Below are 21,026 nucleotides of genomic sequence, written 5' to 3' on the forward strand. Positions count from 1 at the left end.
CACCTAGCCATGACCATTGGTATTTACTTGAAAAGAAAAATACACTTTGTACGATGTGGGGTAGCAATCAAACAAACTTAACTGTTGTTTTGCATAGAAGATTTAATAGGCAATTCAAAGTTTATACGTGTTTGAGAAGCTGAATAGTACTATTCCACTGTGACTTTACAACTCGCACAAAATCACCAAATTATAGCTTTGTTGTATTTTTATAACATAAACTGAGCAGTCACATATTTTGTCAGATTTTCTTTACCATTGAACAAATCGGCTCAGCCATTATTGCAATTCTCGCGAGAGTCTCCCGAGCATCTGTTACCCTGGAAACCGAGCTAGCTAAACAACTGCCCTGAGTTTTAATTGTGGCAAAGCCGCGTGAGGGCACATTGGGCTTTCCTTTTACTTTTTAAGTTAATTTTAAGCATTTGATACATAATGGGAAGCGATTACTACGAGACGCTGGAAATAAACAAAAATGCAACCGACGCAGATATCAAAAAGGCGTAAGTTTTACTATCAACCTTTAACTTAACGTGACTCGATAGACGTTCAAACCTGGAGCATACCGGCCGTGTTGTGCTTATTGTCTCAGTCCTCCTCTTTTATCGAACTAGATATCGACGTCTTGCATTGAAGTTTCATCCGAGCAGCAACAGAGAAACCGGAAGCAGTGACAAATTCTGTCAGCTGGGTGAAGCCTACGATGTGTTGAGCGACCGTAAGTACAACAGAGAGGTCTGTCTGTTTTATCTTGACATCTGGAACAGTAACGTTAGTGCAACCTGTCCAACGAGGTTAAAGATAAACTAATATATATAATATAATTTAACAATGCTATAGAAATTGTCGAAATAATACTAGTAGTCCAATATAAATAGCTAAGGCTGCAAATAAAAATGGAAATAAGTCCTTGTAGGCTATATTTTATTTTCAGCTTTATCTCTGATGCTAATAGGGGGAAAAACTCATTACTATCTTATCTGCTCTCATATATGTGTCAGGATAAACGAATAAGCAATAGCCTACTAAATATAGTTATAACATGTTTGTAAGATTGCGAGGAAATTATTATGAGGCTTGAATAAAGGAAAGCTTGTTCTGTTAACAGGTGATGAACACTATTTGAAGCTAATATACTGTGCGCATGTACTTTTTCTATTGAAAGTCTACAGGGTATATACAGTACATTCAATTCAAAATCATCATCTGACTGAATCTATATACAGTACAGGCCAAAAGTTTGGACACACCTCATTCAATGTGTTTCTTTATTTTCATGACTATTTACATTGTAGATTCTCACTGAAGGCATCAAAACTATGAATGAACACATATGGAATTATGTACTTAAAAAACAAGTGTGAAATAACTGAAAACATGTCTTATATTTTAGATTCTTCAAAGTAGCCACCCTTTGCTTTTTTATAACTCTGCAAACCCTTGGTGTTCTATCAATGAGCTTCATGAGGTAGTCACCTGAAATGGTTTTCACTTCACAGGTGTGCTTTGTCAGGGTTAATTAGTGGAATTTTTTTCCTTATTAATAAAAAAAGCAAAGGGTGGCTACTTTGAAGAATCTAAAATATAAGACATGTTTTCAGTTATTTCACTCTTTTTTGTTAAGTACATACTTCCATATGTGTTCATTCATAGTTTTGATGCCTTCAGTGAGAATCTACAATGTAAATAGTCATGAAAATAAAAAGGAAACGCATTGAATGAGAAGGTGTGTCCAAACTTTTGGCCTGTACTGTATAATGATCCACCTTTTATAAAAAATACTATATCAGGCATTTACTGCCTGGAGACTGGCAGTTTGTGTCTCTAACAATATCTATGTTCTTTGTGACAGCTCGGAAAAAAGCAACCTATGACAAGTTTGGTGAGGAGGGTCTAAAAGCTGGGATCCCACCTGAGTTTGGCAGCAGTGGGGCTTGGTCATCTAAATATGTCTACCATGGGAACCCAGACAAAACATTCAGAGAGTTCTTTGGAGGCGACAACCCATTTGCAGGTAAGAAAAACGGACCATACGATGAATGTTCTTATTCAAATGTCATACTAACACACTAGTACACACTTTCTTTTTAGACTTTTATACAAATGATGCACCACTTCAGTTCGGTGGCCTGAAACCAGGAGTGGTGAAGACCCAAGATTCTCACATAGAGAGAGACCTGCATTTGTCTCTGGACGATCTCTTCCACGGATGCACAAAAAAGATTAAGATATCACGACGGGTAAGAGCTAATGTATGTGAAATAACCATCCTCTCTCATCCAACAGTTTATTCATACATATAATCATGTTTGCCTCATTTGTTTAACAGGTTATGAATGAGGATGGATTCACATCTGGTATCAAAGACAAGATCCTGACTATAGATGTGAAGCCTGGATGGAAAGAAGGCACAAGAATAATTTTCCCCAAAGAGGGAGATCAGGTAAAAGAACTATACATCCATTTACTATTGAGTTTTAAGACAACTGTAATAATAAATCTTTTTCTGGCATACTAAATAGTATGGTAGTATGGGTATTGGAGCGCAAATGAGGTCCCATTAGCTGATCTCTCAGCTAATGGGACCTCATTTTATACAACCCCAGCTTTAAGTGTGCTATAGGCTTTAGAGGAAAGTCTAGCAAGTGACCAATATACCAGTACTGTATGTACAATCTTAGATTTGGAAGCAAAAAAACATGTCCCTAAAGTTGAAAATATGTTTTCTTTTCAGCATAAATCAATCAATCAATCAATTTATTATTTTTCCCAGAGGGCAATTTGTATCGCTGCAGACATAAAGTATAAAAACAGATACATGTATAAAACGCACATAAATACACAACAGATTACACTATAGCTTACAGCATCTAGTATATACATTTTAGACACTAATAGTGCAACTTTGTGCAAATGTATGTTGGATTATCATAAGCATAAGGAATATCGAGAGGAGTAACATTTGTAGGCATCTCTGTTAGAGAAGGGTAAATGCTTGGGATCATAGGGGATACACCATCAAAGGAATTAATAATTTGCTTAATACTGAATGTAGTTTTTGAACAAGTCTGAATGTATATTGTAATTATGTTTGATGGATAAGTGTGTGAGATGATATTGATGAAACATGACTGAAAATCTGCTCGAGTTGTTGACCACAGAATGCAGGACTAGGCCGTTTTGAACCAGGGAAAGATAAGAGAAAGTAATGCTTTCATGTAAACGGGTAATATTTTGGGGAAATTCTCAAAGTGCATTCAATAACTTACAGTATTTATGAAGGGTTATACTTTCCACTGGGTCCTCTGCTTTTCCACCAGTAGGTGGCCTCAGCGGTTCTCTTTCAGTGTGCTCACACATGCTTATATGAATAAAACCACATAGTAATGAGGGAGAACAATTATTTGTTTCCCTTACCTCTTTTGTTATGCTTGATAGGATTTGGTAATTTTTCTCTCAAAACAAAGTATGTGCACAAAGCTATTCTTGAACAAACTATGCATAGTAACAACTTATTACATAGCCATGTTTTAGGGAAAGAGCCTAACTGCATGGTACTCATCTTGCTGTATTTTACCTTAAGGGACCAAACAACATCCCTGCAGATATAGTGTTCATGGTGCGACAGAAGAGTCACCCCCTGTTCGTAAGACAACACAATGACCTGATCTACAAGGCCCAGATCACTCTGGAGATGGTGAGTCATGTTAATGTGAGCCAGAATAATTAAATAAATTTAAAAAAAATTTAATTATTAGTTATACTTGATTTGGTTTAAGTAGAATAAGCACTTAACCTTTCCCACAGGCCTTGACTGGGTTCTCTGTGGACGTGGAGACACTAGATGGCAGGCTAATCAGTATTCCCTTCAATGACATTGTACAGTAAGCGCTTTCCTATATTGGGGCCAAATACTAAATAGCATCCATGTATAATACTGTAATTTGACTTTAATCTCTGATACTCTAAAAGCTGAATTCATGATTTAAACATTAAGATAAAAGCAAGTAAGAGATTATCATAACAAATTTAACACTTTATATAAAACAGTACACTTAAACAGAGACATTTCTAAAAGGATATCTTTTGGGGTTTGTGCATCATCTGCATCAATTACCATCTTCCTGTCTCTGATTTGTTTATCTCAACACATCAGTCCTGCGTACAACAAAGTGGTGACCAGAGAGGGAATGCCGCTGTCCCAGGATCCTTCCCAGAGAGGAAACCTCGTCATTACTTTTGACATCCAGTTTCCTGAGAAGCTCTCCGCCGAGAGGAAGCATCTGATCAAACAAGCTCTAGCTTAAATATTGATCACTTTCTAATACATGTGTTGCTGTCCTTTGACTTAACGTGGTCATGAGAGAGAGATAGAGGTGTCAACACAATTTGTTTAACGTTGATACTTGAAATATAAAATATACACTAGGATGCAACAAAAGTGAAGATTTTTTTTTTTTTAAACAACACCACTGTGCTGCAACATCAGCGTTCTGACCGACAATAATGACTACAGCATAGTTGTGCAGTTGTGATTCGCTGCCATCATGGCTCGTTTCAGCTGCTCGTAGGTCACAAACATCACCACGTTCCAGGAGCCCAGGCGTAAGAAAGATGGCATGAACCTCAAGAGCAAAAAAAAAAAACCAGAACAACATGATTGATTGCAATCCATTCATATTAATAGGTGTTTAGTTTAACAACATTTTCTCTTCCCTCTCCTCTATAAATGTTTGATTTATATTCTCATTAAACCTCTCAATATTGTCCACGCAGACAACGCTTACCCCTTATAAAATGCAAGCGGTCCCTCTTTGGTCATCATGGCAGCAGCACAATTGAGGACACTGTTGTACTGGCCAAGAGCAGCGTTCATATATCTTGTTTTGATCACGTCAACTGGAGAGGCAATCACTGTCGTGCACAATCCTGCACCAAAGGCTGATACAAAGTGGCAGGGCAGGTTATCTGTGGAGTAAAGGTCAAAAGTTACTGTTCCAAAGAGAAGAACACTGGGGGCACTATGTCATGCCTCTGCATGATGTACTGCAGACATTGTTTTACCTGTCAGGGGAGTGGACTTAAGGAGTGTGTCTTTGATAAAATCATATGTCACCAGTTCAGTGCAGTTAACAATGGCATTCCGTGCGATGTTTGGAGCTGTACCTGCGAGATAGAGTAGTATGAAATATTTATCATGAGAAATGAAAGCACATGCTTTATTACCTAAAAAAAAAAAAAAAATCCTCTTAAACTTAAGCTATACCTTTCCACAGACCACGAATGCCTTCTTCTTTAGCAATGGTCTTGTAAGCATCAATGGTGCCACAGTAGCGTCTGGCATGCCCAGGAGACTGGGCCTGTGCCTGGAAGCGAACTTTCACCACATCTGTAGGCTGAGCAAAAGCAACCGCCATGGCACCGGTGGTAGATCCCGCAAGCAGCCGACTGCCGATACCAACATCTGAACCACAGAAGAGGGAGGTGTCAGGCCTGATTGGTGCAGGACTCCCTTGATAAACAATTAGAACACAGTCATAGATACTCACGATCGGAGCCTTTAGTGTAGAACTGTTTAACAGAGTCGTAGAGACCAATGCGCACAGAGGAGAAGCTCATCTGCCTTTGGAGTCCTGCCACCAGTCCACTGTAAAGGCTCCTTGGCCCCTCTGTACGCACCATGGTGGTGATGGTGCCAAACACTCCACGATACTTCACTGCAGACTTTTTCCCTGTAGCTGCGGAAGCTCTGGCCTCTCCTTGGATCTGTGCAGGATAAATAGGTGAGGATTAGAAAGGGTGGGGGACTTCAGTATAACTGCTTCATGTTTATGGCCACTAAGTAATGCACAAAATGTTTTATGGGCGTGGACGTTTACCTGCAGCCGCACTTTGGCTGTGTCCAGGGGAAAGGTGAGCAGGTCAGCTATGCAGCCTGCAGTTCCTGCTCCCACAAACTTCACAGCTGCTGATGGAGGCACATCCGCAGGTCCAAATCCAACCATTTTCCAGAATGATTTCGATCAATATAATGAAGAGTGGCTTCTTAATGCAGACAGGACAAGAGGCTCCTCCAAAATCTGAAAAACATACCCAAATATTGATGTATGTTTAATGTAAAATTGCTCCAGCTGTGGGTGGTTCGTGTAACACCTCCATTAACCATGAAAGACATCCTAAAGTAGAGGATTTAGTGATGCTATAGAAAGACAGCTGTTCAGTACATTCTGTGCCGACAAGGAAAGGCCTCCTCACGTGGGCTAAAAAAAAATGCCTTGAGAATTCAGTATCACAAATAAATATTTTCTCTCATTTTATATGTAATTTTTAAGTCTGATTTTTGGTTAATACTTCTTACCTTTATTGGAGCAGTTTAGGACAGAAATATTAGAGATCAGGATTCTCTAAAGGTATCCCTCTGGCTGAACTTTGTCCCACCTATGAATTGGTTTCCTTGTTTTTCCATAGAAGATTTTTCAGAAGTGATGAGCCCTAAAATCATACTCCTAATCCTGGAAAAGAGAGAAATAAGGTCAAAAACAATAGCAAGGGAACAGTATTAATAATAGTATAAATATGCCAAGAACAAAAGTCTTATACTATACCGTGATTTTGATTTGTTGAAGTTAAAATGCCTGGTAAAATGCCTCTCCAAGTGACAACAGCCGAATGAATCAGTGAATGAACAGGATGCAGTAGTGTGGAGAATACAGCCCTCCCTTAATACTGCCTTGTCCTTGTTATATCATGGCATGTGTTGCTGGTGGAGCCCCACCCCCACTACATCTCAACCCCCACTTCATCAATAGAGGCTGCCTGCTGGTCCAGTGGAAGACTATAAACATGCCTGTGTGCATGCCTGGGGTTGTTTTTGTCTGATATGTGTTGGGCCATGTTTTCTCTCTCTCTCTCTTCTTGACTTCATAATCAAGCTTCCTCTAGATTTTTTCCCTAAGACCAGAACAGCATCATCAAACAATAAAAAACAGTATTGTGATTGATTAGACAGGCTCAACAATATATATATATATACAGTGTATAATGTTGCATTGCAACTGCAATTGGATTTTTCGAACTTGCTTAATTTAGATAAGTCTGTTATCTGTTTGAAGGTCTGTACATCACATTATAGTACGGGGAGCAGAGAGAATAAATGCTGAGTCATGCTGAAAACACAAGAACACATAGAACCTCACCCACCAGATTAGATCCGTATGTTCAGACCGTTAACCCTCTTACCACAGCTTTTTTTTTAAACGTGATCCATTGTTCATTGTTTGACCAATGACTGATCGTCAAAAAAGTATTGTTACTGAAGTATGTACAGAGGTCAAAACACCACAAGTATACAATTTTGTGTTTTTATTAAAAAAGTATTTTTGAAAATAAATTCCCAAAGAGTATTGCATTGGTTATCTGCACAGTGGTGTGAACAGGGCTCTGTAAAGCAATGCAGCATTGTATTAGTTAAAGGTTGTTGAAGTTGTAAAACAAAAGTCATATAACGGATAATAATGAAATATATATGTATTGCAAATTGTAATGTGAATGGATGGTACGTTACGTGTTGTTCTATACACATAGCCGTACGAGGCCTCTATACATCTGACTGACCCAAGTGTGAAACTGCAGGTGATTCTGGAAATATTACAGGCTCAATGAAGGCCTTCTAAACCAAACTGCATTCATTCAAAAGGTCCAATGCAAGAGGAGGACCTTGATTTCGTTCTCAGTTGTTAGTCAGAAGTTATCTCATTCTACAGCTCTGCTTTCAGGTCACCAGGGCACCACTTGAAAGGCTCAGAGTCTCAGACGAGTGAATAGTTTCCCTTGTGAACACTAGACAAACACCTCTCTGATCTAAAGTAGCCACTGATTTTTCTTTCTTCTTTTTTTGGACTGATATTTCAAAAGAAGGTGTCATGATAGGATGATGTAAGTCTGGTCAATACATGTGTTTTTTCACTGATACTGAACCTAAATACTATGCTAAATGTAATTTGTACTTGCGTGACAAATACGCCAATAAGTTTTGAAGCCATGTTTTTTTTTTCTACTGTCTTTCCCAAATCAAAAGGTTAGAAAAATGATTTCATCAAATATGAATCAAATGTTATATTGGATCATTTGATAGCAATTTATTTTAGTGGCTCATTGTGGGCAAACTGGGATCCTCATCTTGCCTTAATCATCAAATTATAAGATGGGAAGTAAATCCTGTGTAAGTGTCACATTTGCACAGATCAGATGGTGTACACTACTAATTTCTACCACAATGCAACTTAAATACTGAATATTGTCCCACTTAAATCGCAAGATGCTCCACCTTCTGTAAACAATCTACATCTAGTTTGATGATCTATCATCTTTTTTCTATCTAATCACACTATTTAAACTGTATTCCAGGGTTGTGTGATGTAACACAAATAACAAATGTGCAGTGCAATTCAATAATAGACAAAGGAGAAAAAATTGGCACTTCATTTATTCATTTTGACATTATTTGACACTGTGCACAACATATTTAGAACTTATTGACCAGCAATAAATCATACTATCTACAATGAGCAGTACATTGATTTACCTATAAGCCCCTGAACACTTTTACAAACAGTGGTATACATTGTAAACCATAACACTGAAAGCAACGTAAGGAACATAGAAATGGTCACTGTTTAGGTCTCTGTAGCCAGACTCAATCTGTCTAATACCCTAATGGAAAACCTACCCTAAATTACAAAATAAAATGATACAGTAACATTATTCATATTATCTCACAGTTCATTCTTGTAAACACGGAAATCCATCTCAAAGCTATGTAACAGTCCGCTGATCAAGTTTTTTAGTATATATGTGGATAAGAGATAAAAACATACAGTAATCTTCTGGAATAATGATTTCACATCCGTCTTTTAAAGCTAAATACGCATGTTTTTAATGCTTTCTTTATACGTGCATCCTTAAATCATTCTGTATTGCAACAATGCCCTTAGAGTCTGTGTTTCTTTTGGAAGGTTGATGAGCTACAGTTTCCAACAGTCTGACAAGCTGAGGTCAAAGAGGCGACTCCCAATACTGTTGTGTCTTGGTCATACCTCTTTTAATTTGTTCATAAGTCACAAACATCACAATGTTCCATGACCCAAGTCGCAGGAAAGAAGGCATGAACCTAAAGGAGACAAAGGGAAGAAAAGTGAACAAGTGCCCCCAAACAGTTTATAGTGTTGTTTGGTTCACTGTTATGTAAGCGTGTGTTTACCCTTTATAGAAGGCTGTGGGTCCTTCATTTCTCATCATGGTGAGAGTACAGTTGATAGCACTCCTGTACTGGCCATCCGCCGAATTCATGAACCGTGTTTTGACTACATCCACAGGAGAAGCCACTACTGTTGTGCAGAAGCCTGCACCAAATGCGGCAGTGAAATGGCACGGCAGGTTGTCTGTAGGAAAACACAAGCTGAGTCACAGCCTATATGTGGAGGAACTTGGAATAATAACTGCAGTTTCTGCAATCATGTGTTTGCTTTACCAGCTCACCTGTCATTAGGCCGTAGTTCAGGATGAGTTCTTTAATCAGGTCATAGGTCACCAGCTCTGCACAGTTTACAATGGCATTACGGGTGATGTTGGGCATACAACCTAAGAGAAAGGAGAGACAGTTACTTCAAAACCAGTGGAGGGGCTTTTCATGATTAGAAATAGATATAATGCATTATATATATATATATATATATATATATATATATATAACAAGTAACTTGACAAGCACCTTTCCAAAGGCCCCGTACTCCCTCATCTCGGGCAATCGTCTTGTAGGCGTTCAGGGTGCTGTTGTATCTTCTCCCACCATCAGCTAGTCGTACCTGAGCTTGGAAACGCACCTTCACCACATCTGTTGGTTGTGCTAAAGCCACAGCCATGGCTCCTGTGGTACAGCCCGCCATAAGCCGAGTAACGATCCCAGCACCTGTGCAGCATGAGTGTATTAGTCACAATGAAGCAATGGGAGAGAAACCACCTTGTTTGTATGACACAACGATACTCAGTTTATGCAACTCACTCTCAGTGCCTCGAGTATAGAATTGCTTCATTGAGTCGTAAAGGCCAATTCGGATAGAGGCGAAGCTCATTTGTCTCTGAAGTCCTGCCACCAGTCCACTGTAAAGACTTCTGGGCCCTTCCGTACGCCACATGGTGGTGATGGTGCCAAACACTCCCCGATACTTCATTGTATTAGCCCCTTCAACTTTCTGAGACTCCCCCTGAATCTGGGTAACAGAATGATAAGCAAGGATTGTTAGCACCAGGTTAAGACACATTTGGAAAAAAAATCTGAAGGTAAATTGTGTCAAGCCTCCTGCTTCTAACCTGTAATCTGACTTTGGCAGTATCCAATGGAAAGGTGATAAGGTCAGCAATGCAAGCCGCCGTGCCTGCCCCGAAGAACTTAACTGCCGCAGAGGGCACCACGTCTTTGGGTTTCATGCCAACCATTTCTTACACCTAGGTTGATGACACAAATGGAAAAATTTGCTCTTAATGCTATTTCCCAGGTCTTCTGTGTATATCAAACCACACACACCAAAGAAAGTCATTACTCAGCTCAAGACAGACACACACACAATATAACTGTTCTTATTGTCTCACATTTAATCACTTCTGTTTGTTCTCATTGTACAGTACTAACATTTGTGTCCATGCTAAACATTGTGCGTACCTGTAAAGGAGGGTAAAAAGAAGCTTCAAGTTTCCTCGAGAAGTACACTAGTCTGTGGAAGAGGTTCTGTTGTGGAAATGCCTCGGGCCATAAACTCTGTTCGAAGTGAGTCGGCCAGCATACCACCACACACTGCAAAAACAAGCATTTATCTACTTATCATCCAAGGAGAATCTGTATTATTGCATTATTATGCATTTCATTAATAGTGGTATCATTATCAAAACTGAGTGATACATTATACCTAAGTTTAGACCTATAACATTTTCAATAATTCAAGAATTTAAATATTAATAATAAAATCTGTATCGAGATCTAACATGCAGTAATGATATTTTTCATTGCTTTGGTTTTTAATCTACTATGTAAATATCAAGCGACATAGGTTGAGTCTAAACTCATGAAAAAAGTGGATGATTTTTTTTTCTAAAAATCACTGTTATCTTTGTGTAAATGTTTACCTAAATAGTTTCCCAGGAAAGTTATAATCCAGAACAGTGGAGAGAATATACAATCCTTTAGGCAGTTAGTCCCTTCAGTGTCCTCGTCTCGTGCTGCATGCTTTCTGTTGAATAAGAAGCGGTTGAATTTATAGACACCTTTGCACATGACTGCGAGGCAGCATGACAAGTTGTACACACCTGTTATGTATATTTCATGTTTACCAGTCTGTGAGACACAGCAAGATATTTGAGCACTTGTTGATCAGCTCCTAACAGTGTTATTATAGTAGTCTGGCAGTGACTCACACTCTATGAGCACATATGAACATTGAGAATATGTTATAGTTGTTTCATAGCTAATTTAAACCTGTGAAACCTGCTGACATGAATATATTAAAGTATTAAACCCAGAGCTTGGAGTTTACATAACATTTCACGCAACATGTGGGGATACCAGCTCATATTACTACACGGACGTCAAGGAACATACCTCATGTTTCTATTGGTTTATATATATGGCCAATCAGACAGAGAGGCCTGTCTGGATTCTCTAAATGTTTTCATGGGGCATTTGAATAGCTGACAAGATCTCTGTGGTGGATAACAATTGCTCCAAATCCTTTTCTCAGTGTTAGTGCCCCCACAACAAAAAGCAATACTAATTGTGGATTTTTCCTTATTTTTCCTTTATACCTCCTCTCTGCAAGTATTAAAGTTAAAAAATGTTCCAGGCAAAGGAACCGCCATGCTTCTCAGCCAATCCATATGGTGAACAAGGGCGGGTGGGTGAATGCACATAGCATCTGTTATCATTCAAGCCATACAGTAAGCATCTGTACAGGCAAACCCACAGCACCCAAAGAGAGGACTGGATGTTGAATGGAAAGTGTAAGAGAGACACTTTGTCAGTAATGGGTGTCTGCATGCCTCTAAGCATGTGACTTTCCATAGCAGCTCCAGGACAAGGCAGCAGCAAGCTTACGTCACGCCATGTGGTTGACTCTGCAAAACTGTCTCCTCATATCTAATGTTTCACATGCTGCTTCATGTTCGAACATGTTGTTCTATTCCCAAAAACTGCACTGCTAGTTCTTTACATTGTGACATGCACACAGGTGTTTTCCCCATTTACTGCTCCTTTATCGGTTTGTCTTAATACTGTGTCCGAATACTTCAGTAATGTATAGACATTACTGTCTATTGATAGAATTCATTTCATATTCCAAACACCCTTGACGTTGTTCTTGTAAGTAATGCTGATGAAAAGTCTTGCTTCTGCAAATGATCTTCACCTTTGACACATGTTCCACTATTTAAAGCTAAAGTGGCCATAAGTTGCATGTGTTGACCGAGGCTCTCAATCGTTAGGATTTTGCCTCCACTAGCATGAGGTGGTTTTTAGATGCATATATGGGTGTGTTGTGTGTCCTTTTTTGCTTTTTCGTATTTATTATATTTACTTTTTCAATTGGTTCATTATTCAATTATTTAAATTATTACCAGCGACCTCAAGAACGGTTCAGAAGAAGCTGGACCTATGCTAAAAACAGGTTCATGAGAACACTATGTGAATAACCTTTGAGCACAGTGAGACCAGTAAACAGCTCGCTGGTCCAGCTTCAACCAGTTCACAGTGACCTCACAGACAGCCCCTGAAAAGGAAACTGAGCATGCAGGCTATCGTCACCACTCTGTCCTCCTGCACTATGAATACCAAGAACTTTGAAACAGTTAATCTCCATTACACTATAAATAAAGGCCAATAAATAAAGTCAGCCACTGAGTCACTGGAAAGGTTAGTGGAGCACACAAATATGGCCTGTTTTCTTCATTCACAGAACCATTTGCATGTGACCCTCGGTCTTAACTTTATTTCAACTAATTGTATAGGTAAGGGATAAAGGAAAGGATAGTGAACCAGCTTCAATGTCAGTTAATTTCATTGAGTTCAATTGTTGCTTTTAATCTTAATTAGATGTTTTTCGAAACATTGGCTAAGTACAAAATCTGATCCATTTGTATCATCTTAAAGATGTTAGGGTCTTAAATTAACCTCATCAAAAGATTTTGGAATTTGTTTTTACATACAGTATTTCATGATCACGTAAAGAGATATTTCACTGAGAAACAACTCAGCTGTTTGCTGTTTGTTCATACTTAGCTTTTACTGGCATTGTTGGTCTACAAGCTTATATTTCAGCCTTCATTGGAGGAGACAAAGTATCTGCACTCTGTGACCTTTGCCCTGCATGCTTCATATTTTTGTTAGTGTTGACTGAATAAAATAAGTATCACCTGAGTCCTCCCAGCAAAGTTTAAGGTAAAAGTGTATGTGACCAATTATGTCTGTTCACAATGTTTATCGTGTCTTATCTTGTGTCTCTCACAATCAAATTAGCGAGTCTGTGTAACTGTAGACCGTCAGCTGTCTCAACATACTCTTCATTTAACCACATTAACAAGTCTCTCAAATATCTCCTATTGAATAACAGTGACACAAATTACAAGACTGAAACTGCAATGTTAGTGTTCAATAAACTGCAGTTCCCAGTAATAACCATAACCCCTGCTGATTTTTTTCTTACCATTATTATTCATGCTACTGTTATTGGATAGCCTATTCCTCAAGAGGTCACTAGCAGCGAACACACTCTTCTGCACTGTACTTAGGCTATATTTGTTTTTTCAACATACTGACACGTTCTTCTTTCTTCAAAGGGTTCTCCAGTGGTTTAAAGTGCAAAACCATAAAGCCGATTGTGAGAGACATGATTTCCAAAAACTAAATTGGTCGAACTCAATGTAGCAGATGCCAAAATATGCTGACTTGTTGCCCCTAATATGGGTCTAATCTACCAGCAATACTGTACTGTAGTACCTGTATTTGAAATAAATACCCAGTACATTTACAGGGTTCAAACTGACACAGTGGTGGTGTTTGATTCATTCTGACCCAAATTGCTTTGTCGCCCTTCTGGCTGTTGTTGTATATGGTGATATTTTTGCAAATGTTTCTTAAAAAAATTAATGATCATTGTCCACTGGAACGCTATGGCTTTTCATTTAATAACAGTTTAAAACAATTATACATATCAAACTGATGGAATTAGAAATAAAGGCCTGCCTTTACACTGTTATGCATCAATTTACGGTGGAAATACCTAGTCTGTGAAAAAGAACAACACAGATGACAATTCTAAATATATCAAAAATATAATGGAAAGTATGTTGTTGCGTGTCATTGGGCATTTTTAAGTGGGTATATGGAAATCCTGGAGCTTTCTTAGTGGGTATACTGCATATACCTGTATCACGTAGACTACACCATGATGTGTAGTCTCCAAAATGCAAGCCGAGATATATCCCTGATGACTTCACTATGACATCACCAGAGTTATTATTTAAGACTTGACAATATGATAATAATAAGATTATTCAAATAGTACCTGTAAAGAAAAGATGCCACAACGTGCTTCACAACAGAACACAAAATAGTAAGTAAAAGACAGAACAACAGACATAGAATGCAGGCATTAAGCTAAAAACATAAAAGACACTACAATAAATGAACAAAAACAATCTATTTTCCACATGAAGTTCAGTTTGTTCATCACGGTTAGTCCTACACAGTCTGTGAAAACATTTGTACATTGTCTTCTGTGGCTCTGAAGGAGCTTTGTCAGCTTATGACCCATTTGATTAGACTTGAGTGTCACTTTAACTAAATTGTCTCAGTTATATTGGTAAAGAGAGCACTGGTGCCACCTTGTGTTTAAAAATAGTGTAAACCAGAGGATATGCCTGTAAAGTAATCCTAAAATGAGCTGTAGCTTTTGTGTAGTCATTTCATTATACTAATGTGGAAAATTGACAAATCAACTCCAGCTGGATGAATGTGAAATGTATTTTGGATGTGAGTTTTTATTTCTTTAAATGTTCAAATTTCTCTGCTGAGAAAGTTTGTGGAAGTACAGTACAGAAAAGTACCTCACCGTTTTGAAATGATGACCAATGTAAAATGATACATTTTTACTATGAACAAGTTTATATACTGTCTGTGAACAAGCTGTCCCCAATCTTCAAACAGTGGGCAAGCAATAAAAGGTTGTAAACGACTGATGGAGGTGACTTCGTAGTCAGTAGATGGCAGTAATGCTTTAAGAACTCCACGCTAAGCTACAAAGAAAGAAAATCAAAGAAGAAGACGCGCACCCAAAAGCAGCAGCAGCAACAGAAGAAGAAGCTTGTCAGAGAAACGCACGTAGTTGAATTTCTCTAATGCCAGCCTAGCGTCGTGCAGGTGTCGCAGGAAATCATATGCTGCGAAATAGAGGGAAGGTCGTATTAAACACTGTTTACTAAACAGTTCCTGACAGAGACAGACCCCGCTTTCGACATCATGGAGAAACAGTTGCATTTAAACCTATTACCCTCCAGACCTCCGATGGCAGGTGGTTTCCAGTCAGGCGGCTCCAAAATGAAAATGGGGTGAGTTCGCTAGCTAACGTTAGTATCTTAATAGAATGCTTTCAACTCTGCTGGCTGTCTAACGTCACATTTTATATTATCCGCGATCACATTAGTTGCTCTCTGTTACATTGGACTCGTATCTTAACAGATTATTAAAGGACAGGACAGCAGAACTGATCGCGTTAGCTAGCTAGCTAGCTAGTTAGTTAAGCTAACGTTAGCTGTTGCTACTAGAGCTTCGATCAAGCGCGATTTAGCTCATATGTTTGGAATACAACCTAAGCATTATATATATTAAGGTTAAACTCAGTTCATTCTGGCAGTATCTATTGATTTTAACCAAAATGACCTTATAACGTTATATGTCAGTGCGCATACGAGACACATGAAAAGCAGTGTCTGAACATAGTAATCTGTCATAATGTTGAGTAGTCTCCAAAGATATGTTAGATTTTATTGTGAACAGGTCCAAGTCCAACTGCAGTGTTTGGGCCACATTCACTTTTCATTAGCACAGCTTGTGTAGCTTAGTGAAGGCAAGGGCTCGTTCTGGCTTGGTATTGCTTGTAAGTTGTTCACATTACCATGTTACAATACTTGTATGAACAAGTTGTTGCTTTTGGTAGACATGTACGATGTACCTTTTTATATTATATACATTGACAATGAGGGGTGTGTGTGTGTGTGTGTGTGTGTGTGTGTGTGTGTGTGTGTGTGTGTGTGTGTGTGTGTGTGTGTAAAAACCCTTAAACATTAGCCTTAAAAAAAGTCCTCCGCTTTCCAGTCGGTTAAATAGCCAGCAGCCAGAGCATTAGAACTACTCAGCTACATGCTTTAAGTTTGAGTTAAATATCTAATGATTTGAGGAGGAATGACACTGTATGAAGCAGTGAACAGTGGGTTGGTCTTGCTGAATAATACATTTTATTGAATTTCACAATTTATATAAGCCTCCCTTTTCACTGAAACACATTCAAAGATGTGTTTTAATTATCCTGCTGCAATATGAGTTTGGTTTACATTTTGCTTGTGCTTTATTTTTTGATACAGACCTGGACGGAAGAGAGATTTCTCCCCCCTGCTCTGGAGTCAGTACTTTGAAACCATGGAAGATGTTGAGGTGGAAAATGAAAATGGCAAAGATATATCCTTGACTGCTGCTTGTGTTTGTCGGAAAAAAAATAAGCATGAGTTATTGAAACTTTTTGTGTGGCAATCGCCCAGAGCATTTAAATCTAACTAGGTCATTTCAGATGTGACTACTTCTTTATACCAGTGTTCTATCTAACTTTAACTTAGTATAGAAGATAAGCAGTTTATACAATTCATTTTGATTCTATTTTGAGCAGTATCTATTTACCTTTTTAACTGTAGCACAGCTTTGGTATGCGTTTCCTTGACTACCTTGAACATTTTCAGACTTTACTGCAGTGGTGCCAATGGTCCTGTGCTGCTCCTGCTCCATGGAGGAGGCCACTCTGCACTCTCCTGGGCTGTGTTCACTGTGAGCATAATAACTATGACAGAGACTCTGTAAATCGTATGTTTAAAATACACACACCAACATAATGTGGCATATTCATAAAGTTGTTCTTTTCTTTCAGCATGTTTGCTGTACACTATTTGATTCAAACGTTTTTCAAATGTGTTTTTGCAGGCCGTCATATGCAGCAGGATCCACTGCAGGGTGGTGGCTATGGACCTGCGCGCTCATGGTAAATAAGTAGTCACAGGACACAAAATAAGTAACAAAAAATATTTTATATATAGTTTAGGAAATTGAGATTTTGATGGGGATTTGTCAGTTTGGTTAGGTAGTATTATCAATCCCCTTTTGAATAATGCTTTGCAAAAATATTAATAACTTAAGTCCTAAATCATTTTTTTGCTGTTCATATTGCAGCTCCAGTGAAATTGCTGGACTAAAGTAGCTTTATCATATCCCGGCCCACCTGTGATTAGAAGCCAACACTTTCCCTATATAATTTTGCAGCTCATTCTTTGCATATTCATGTGCGCCGGTGGAACAAATGGTGTACGTAATTTGCTTCTCTGTTATCACCTGCAGGCGACACCAAAGTGAAAAATCCTGATGATCTCTCTGCGGACACAATGGCCAAGTAAGTTGCTGTGTGTGCAGTTAACAGATTGTGTCGAATGTTTGAGAACCACATAAGCACTCACTTTAAACTGCCTAGCCTTGAATCACTGAAAACTATGGGAAGCCAGAGGGGGCAGCAATGATCCTGCAGGCTTGGAGGACAGCCAAAAGCTAAAGGAGTTGAGTCACAGGCACAGTCAGATTTGTTCTCTATAGCTTCCCATCTAGAGGGAATGTTTGGTGCATCTTTACAAGGTCTTGCTTTCACAGTTCAATCCAGGGAGGGGGAAAGTGATTTGTGAGTTTAGTGGGTTCTAGTAATTGTTTACATTTGGATTAATGACTGTGCTTTAAAATAAAAAGATTAATTGTTACAGAACATACACTCTGTCTTCAGGTTTCTTACTATATACTTAGAAACACTGACACGTGATGGAAATGTAACAAGGTTAACAGGTTTTCTTTGCATTTCCTTTTTTAAAAGGGATATTGGCAAAGTGGTGGAGGGGCTCTATGGAGAGAACCCGCCTCCGATCATGATTATTGGACACAGCATGGGTGGGGCCGTTGCAGTTCACACAGCCGCTGCCAATCATATACCATCCCTGCTTGGTCTCTGTGTCATTGACGTTGTAGAAGGTAAGTGCTTGCTCGGACAGAGCATCATAGATCGATATTTTTTAATTTATGACGCACAGTTGACCAAATAGAAGGTTGATTTTACTACTACTTTAAATTAGCAGTTAAGTTGCATGATGAATGTTCATAATGAAATCAAATTACCGTAGTATAGTATTACTGGGTGTAGTAATGGCAAATAATGTTGTTAATTGCATTCAGGTACAGCAATGGATGCTCTGAACAGTATGCAGAATTTCCTCAGAAGTCGGCCAAAGACATTTAAATCTCTGGAGAATGCCATTGAGTGGAGGTAAACCTAAAACAGATATAGCTACATCTTTGAAATATGATTGGACCAAATTATACTCTTCTGCAATTTGGTTATTGTTCCCAAACAGTCATAAATGGTATTTACTAAAAACCAATAGGAGCCTTGTTGAAAGCATTTGCCATGTTTTGGACAACATTCAGCTTGGAAAGGACAGCTTTTGATTGTCCAGTTTTAATGGCCTCCATTCTTAGTTTGAATTTTCAAGTTTGCATGGCATCTAACTGGTATCATTTTTGTACACATTTCTTTTTCTTTGCCTACAGTGTGAAGAGCGGCCAGATCCGAAACATTGAGTCAGCACGAGTGTCAATGGGAGGCCAGGTGAAAAAGTATGTCGGTTCTGTTTCTCATCTCGGTCCTGCATGGTTTTGCAAGTTGTATGTGAACTGTATGTTCATTCGGTCTGTGCTGACTTTCACAGATGTGAAGAATCCAGCAGCAGTCCAGGTGTGTCTAATAGCATTGAAGGTGTCATAGAAGAGGAAGAAGATGAAGAAGTGGAGGAAGAATCCAATAAGAAAAGGATGAAGGAGGATGACCAGGAGGTTCCGTCTCTCTTACTATTTGTCTTTCTTTTGTAACGTGTATGTGTTTGTAAGAGGCTGATACATACCTAAAAATGGGGTTTTCTTCCAAACAGATAAAAAAGGAAAGCATCTTTACCTGGCGAGTGGACCTGTCAAAGACCGAAAAATACTGGGAGGGCTGGTTCAGAGGCCTGTCTGTCCTCTTTCTCACTTGCCCTGTGCCAAAACTGCTACTGCTCGCCGGTAAGATCTTTCACAGTGAAGGCACAACATTATTTGGTACTCCAAATGCATAAAAAGTGTCTGAGTAGGCAGTTTGGATAGAATTTCAGGGCAGTCCCACTAGTTTGGATGAATTCAAATGATTTTTATGCCAAGCAATTTTTCCATTGACTGCACAATTTCACCCCTGACTTCATCCATTGTACAGGAGTGGACAGGCTTGACAAAGACCTTACTATTGGGCAGATGCAAGGTAAGGAGCAGAAATGGAGATTTTATGCATAGTTTCCATTTTCTCAACCCACATTTTTGATTGTTGTCCTATAGAGTAAAATACAGACCTCAAAATATCCATAATCTCATTTTGTTTGTACACAGGGAAGTTTCAGATGCAGGTCCTGCCTCAGTGTGGACATGCTGTCCATGAGGACGCGCCTGAAAAAGTAAGGGGTGTTTGCCTAAACATGTCCTGTGTTATTTTCCGAAGTACTGTATGACGCTTGTTGATTTCGCCAAACCTAATGCACATTTTGTGATATTGGTGTTTGTAGTGTCACTTCTCAATTCAGTTTCAGTTCAGCAGTCTGTTTGTTCTCTGTAATCTGTTGCTAGGTAGCAGATGCTCTTGCAACATTTATGGTCCGGCACAAATTCACTGAGTTTAAGGAAGGATACCTGTGGTAAGCAAACTTCTACCGAAGAATGTATACACCATATCGATTGTATGCCACATAATTTTAATAATTCAACATAGTTTTGTCTGTTGAAATGTTGATCAAAAACAATGAAAATTACATTAAATTGTTAGTCTTGTTTAAGACCATTACAGAACATAGGGCTGCAGTGTTGAAGCATTTGTATTACATTAAATAAAAATGTCTTTAGAAAAAATTCACATTTCTGATTTTGTGTAATAATTTTCTTTCCACAGCTAAAGTTCCTGTTTCTGTCTAAATAAAGCCAGCAGCCGTAGAAGAAAAGATTCATCCACATCCTCGTACAATTTAACAGCAAATTTAGGAACTTATTATTATTATTATTATTATCATTATTATGATGTTGCTTTTGTTATGTAGATACTTTGCCTTTCAGCTTTGCCTTATTTTTATTTTAATATACTGGGATTTGATTGTACTTTTCCTTTACAATATATATATTTTTTAAGTAATAGTCTCCTTGTTTAATGCTTTATTTTGAGTGATTGCATCATTGTTAATGTGTTTGTAAAGATTGAATTCAAATAACGATTAAAGATGGATGCAGCAAATATGTCACCCATGCTTGTATATTTGGTATGTGCATTAAAAGGACATCACGTTTTTAAATGTGTTAGTTCATTTAACATGCATGTAGCAAGATAAATGTACGGTGAAATGAAATATGAGTATTAATAGTTTTCTATCACCTCCTTACAGTCTTAGGTTGAAATTCACATTTGCAGCACCCAAATACTACAACACATACAATAACTTCTAAAACAAAACTGGACGTTAGAATCGTTGGAATGTGTTTAGACACCAGGGCTTACTTGTCACTTTTTTATTGGAAGAAAATGACCATAGCTGATACCAGAGTGGTTCAGGCAAACAGGGCA

General features: G+C 38.4%; 4 protein-coding genes across 4 annotated transcripts; 2 read left to right on the plus strand and 2 right to left on the minus strand.

Moving 5' to 3' along the window:
- The first annotated feature begins 317 nt into the window (after positions 1-317).
- On the plus strand, positions 318-4,531 carry dnajb13 (DnaJ heat shock protein family (Hsp40) member B13). Its single transcript, XM_039826400.1, has 8 exons — positions 318-503; positions 615-718; positions 1,853-2,014; positions 2,092-2,240; positions 2,330-2,443; positions 3,584-3,697; positions 3,808-3,884; positions 4,157-4,531. Exons 1-8 carry the CDS (start codon positions 436-438, stop codon positions 4,305-4,307), a joined length of 939 nt encoding a protein of 312 aa, XP_039682334.1. The 5' UTR covers positions 318-435; the 3' UTR covers positions 4,308-4,531.
- On the minus strand, positions 2,741-6,804 carry ucp2 (uncoupling protein 2). Its single transcript, XM_039826398.1, has 8 exons — positions 6,606-6,804; positions 6,359-6,512; positions 5,880-6,080; positions 5,550-5,766; positions 5,267-5,464; positions 5,065-5,166; positions 4,788-4,968; positions 2,741-4,625 (listed from the first exon to the last, which is right to left on the minus strand). Exons 3-8 carry the CDS (start codon positions 6,003-6,005, stop codon positions 4,511-4,513), a joined length of 939 nt encoding a protein of 312 aa, XP_039682332.1. The 5' UTR covers positions 6,006-6,080; positions 6,359-6,512; positions 6,606-6,804; the 3' UTR covers positions 2,741-4,510.
- Positions 6,805-8,466: 1,662 nt separating this feature from the next.
- LOC120575599 (mitochondrial uncoupling protein 2-like) lies at positions 8,467-11,282 on the minus strand. The gene is made up of 8 exons (XM_039826399.1): positions 11,179-11,282; positions 10,718-10,849; positions 10,369-10,503; positions 10,061-10,268; positions 9,770-9,967; positions 9,538-9,639; positions 9,260-9,440; positions 8,467-9,169 (listed from the first exon to the last, which is right to left on the minus strand). The coding sequence occupies exons 3-8, from the start codon at positions 10,492-10,494 to the stop codon at positions 9,055-9,057; spliced, it is 930 nt and encodes a 309-aa protein (XP_039682333.1). The 5' UTR covers positions 10,495-10,503; positions 10,718-10,849; positions 11,179-11,282; the 3' UTR covers positions 8,467-9,054.
- Positions 11,283-15,364: 4,082 nt separating this feature from the next.
- On the plus strand, positions 15,365-20,757 carry ppme1 (protein phosphatase methylesterase 1). The gene is made up of 14 exons (XM_039826401.1): positions 15,365-15,648; positions 16,681-16,774; positions 17,042-17,134; positions 17,288-17,345; positions 17,699-17,750; positions 18,216-18,370; positions 18,572-18,662; positions 18,947-19,012; positions 19,105-19,228; positions 19,324-19,453; positions 19,641-19,685; positions 19,811-19,875; positions 20,045-20,112; positions 20,364-20,757. Exons 1-14 carry the CDS (start codon positions 15,560-15,562, stop codon positions 20,365-20,367), a joined length of 1,134 nt encoding a protein of 377 aa, XP_039682335.1. The 5' UTR covers positions 15,365-15,559; the 3' UTR covers positions 20,368-20,757.
- Positions 20,758-21,026: the final 269 nt, after the last annotated feature.

Source organism: Perca fluviatilis, chromosome 16, assembly GCF_010015445.1.
Source record: "Perca fluviatilis chromosome 16, GENO_Pfluv_1.0, whole genome shotgun sequence".
In the NCBI taxonomy this organism is placed as follows: Eukaryota; Metazoa; Chordata; class Actinopteri; order Perciformes; family Percidae; genus Perca; species Perca fluviatilis.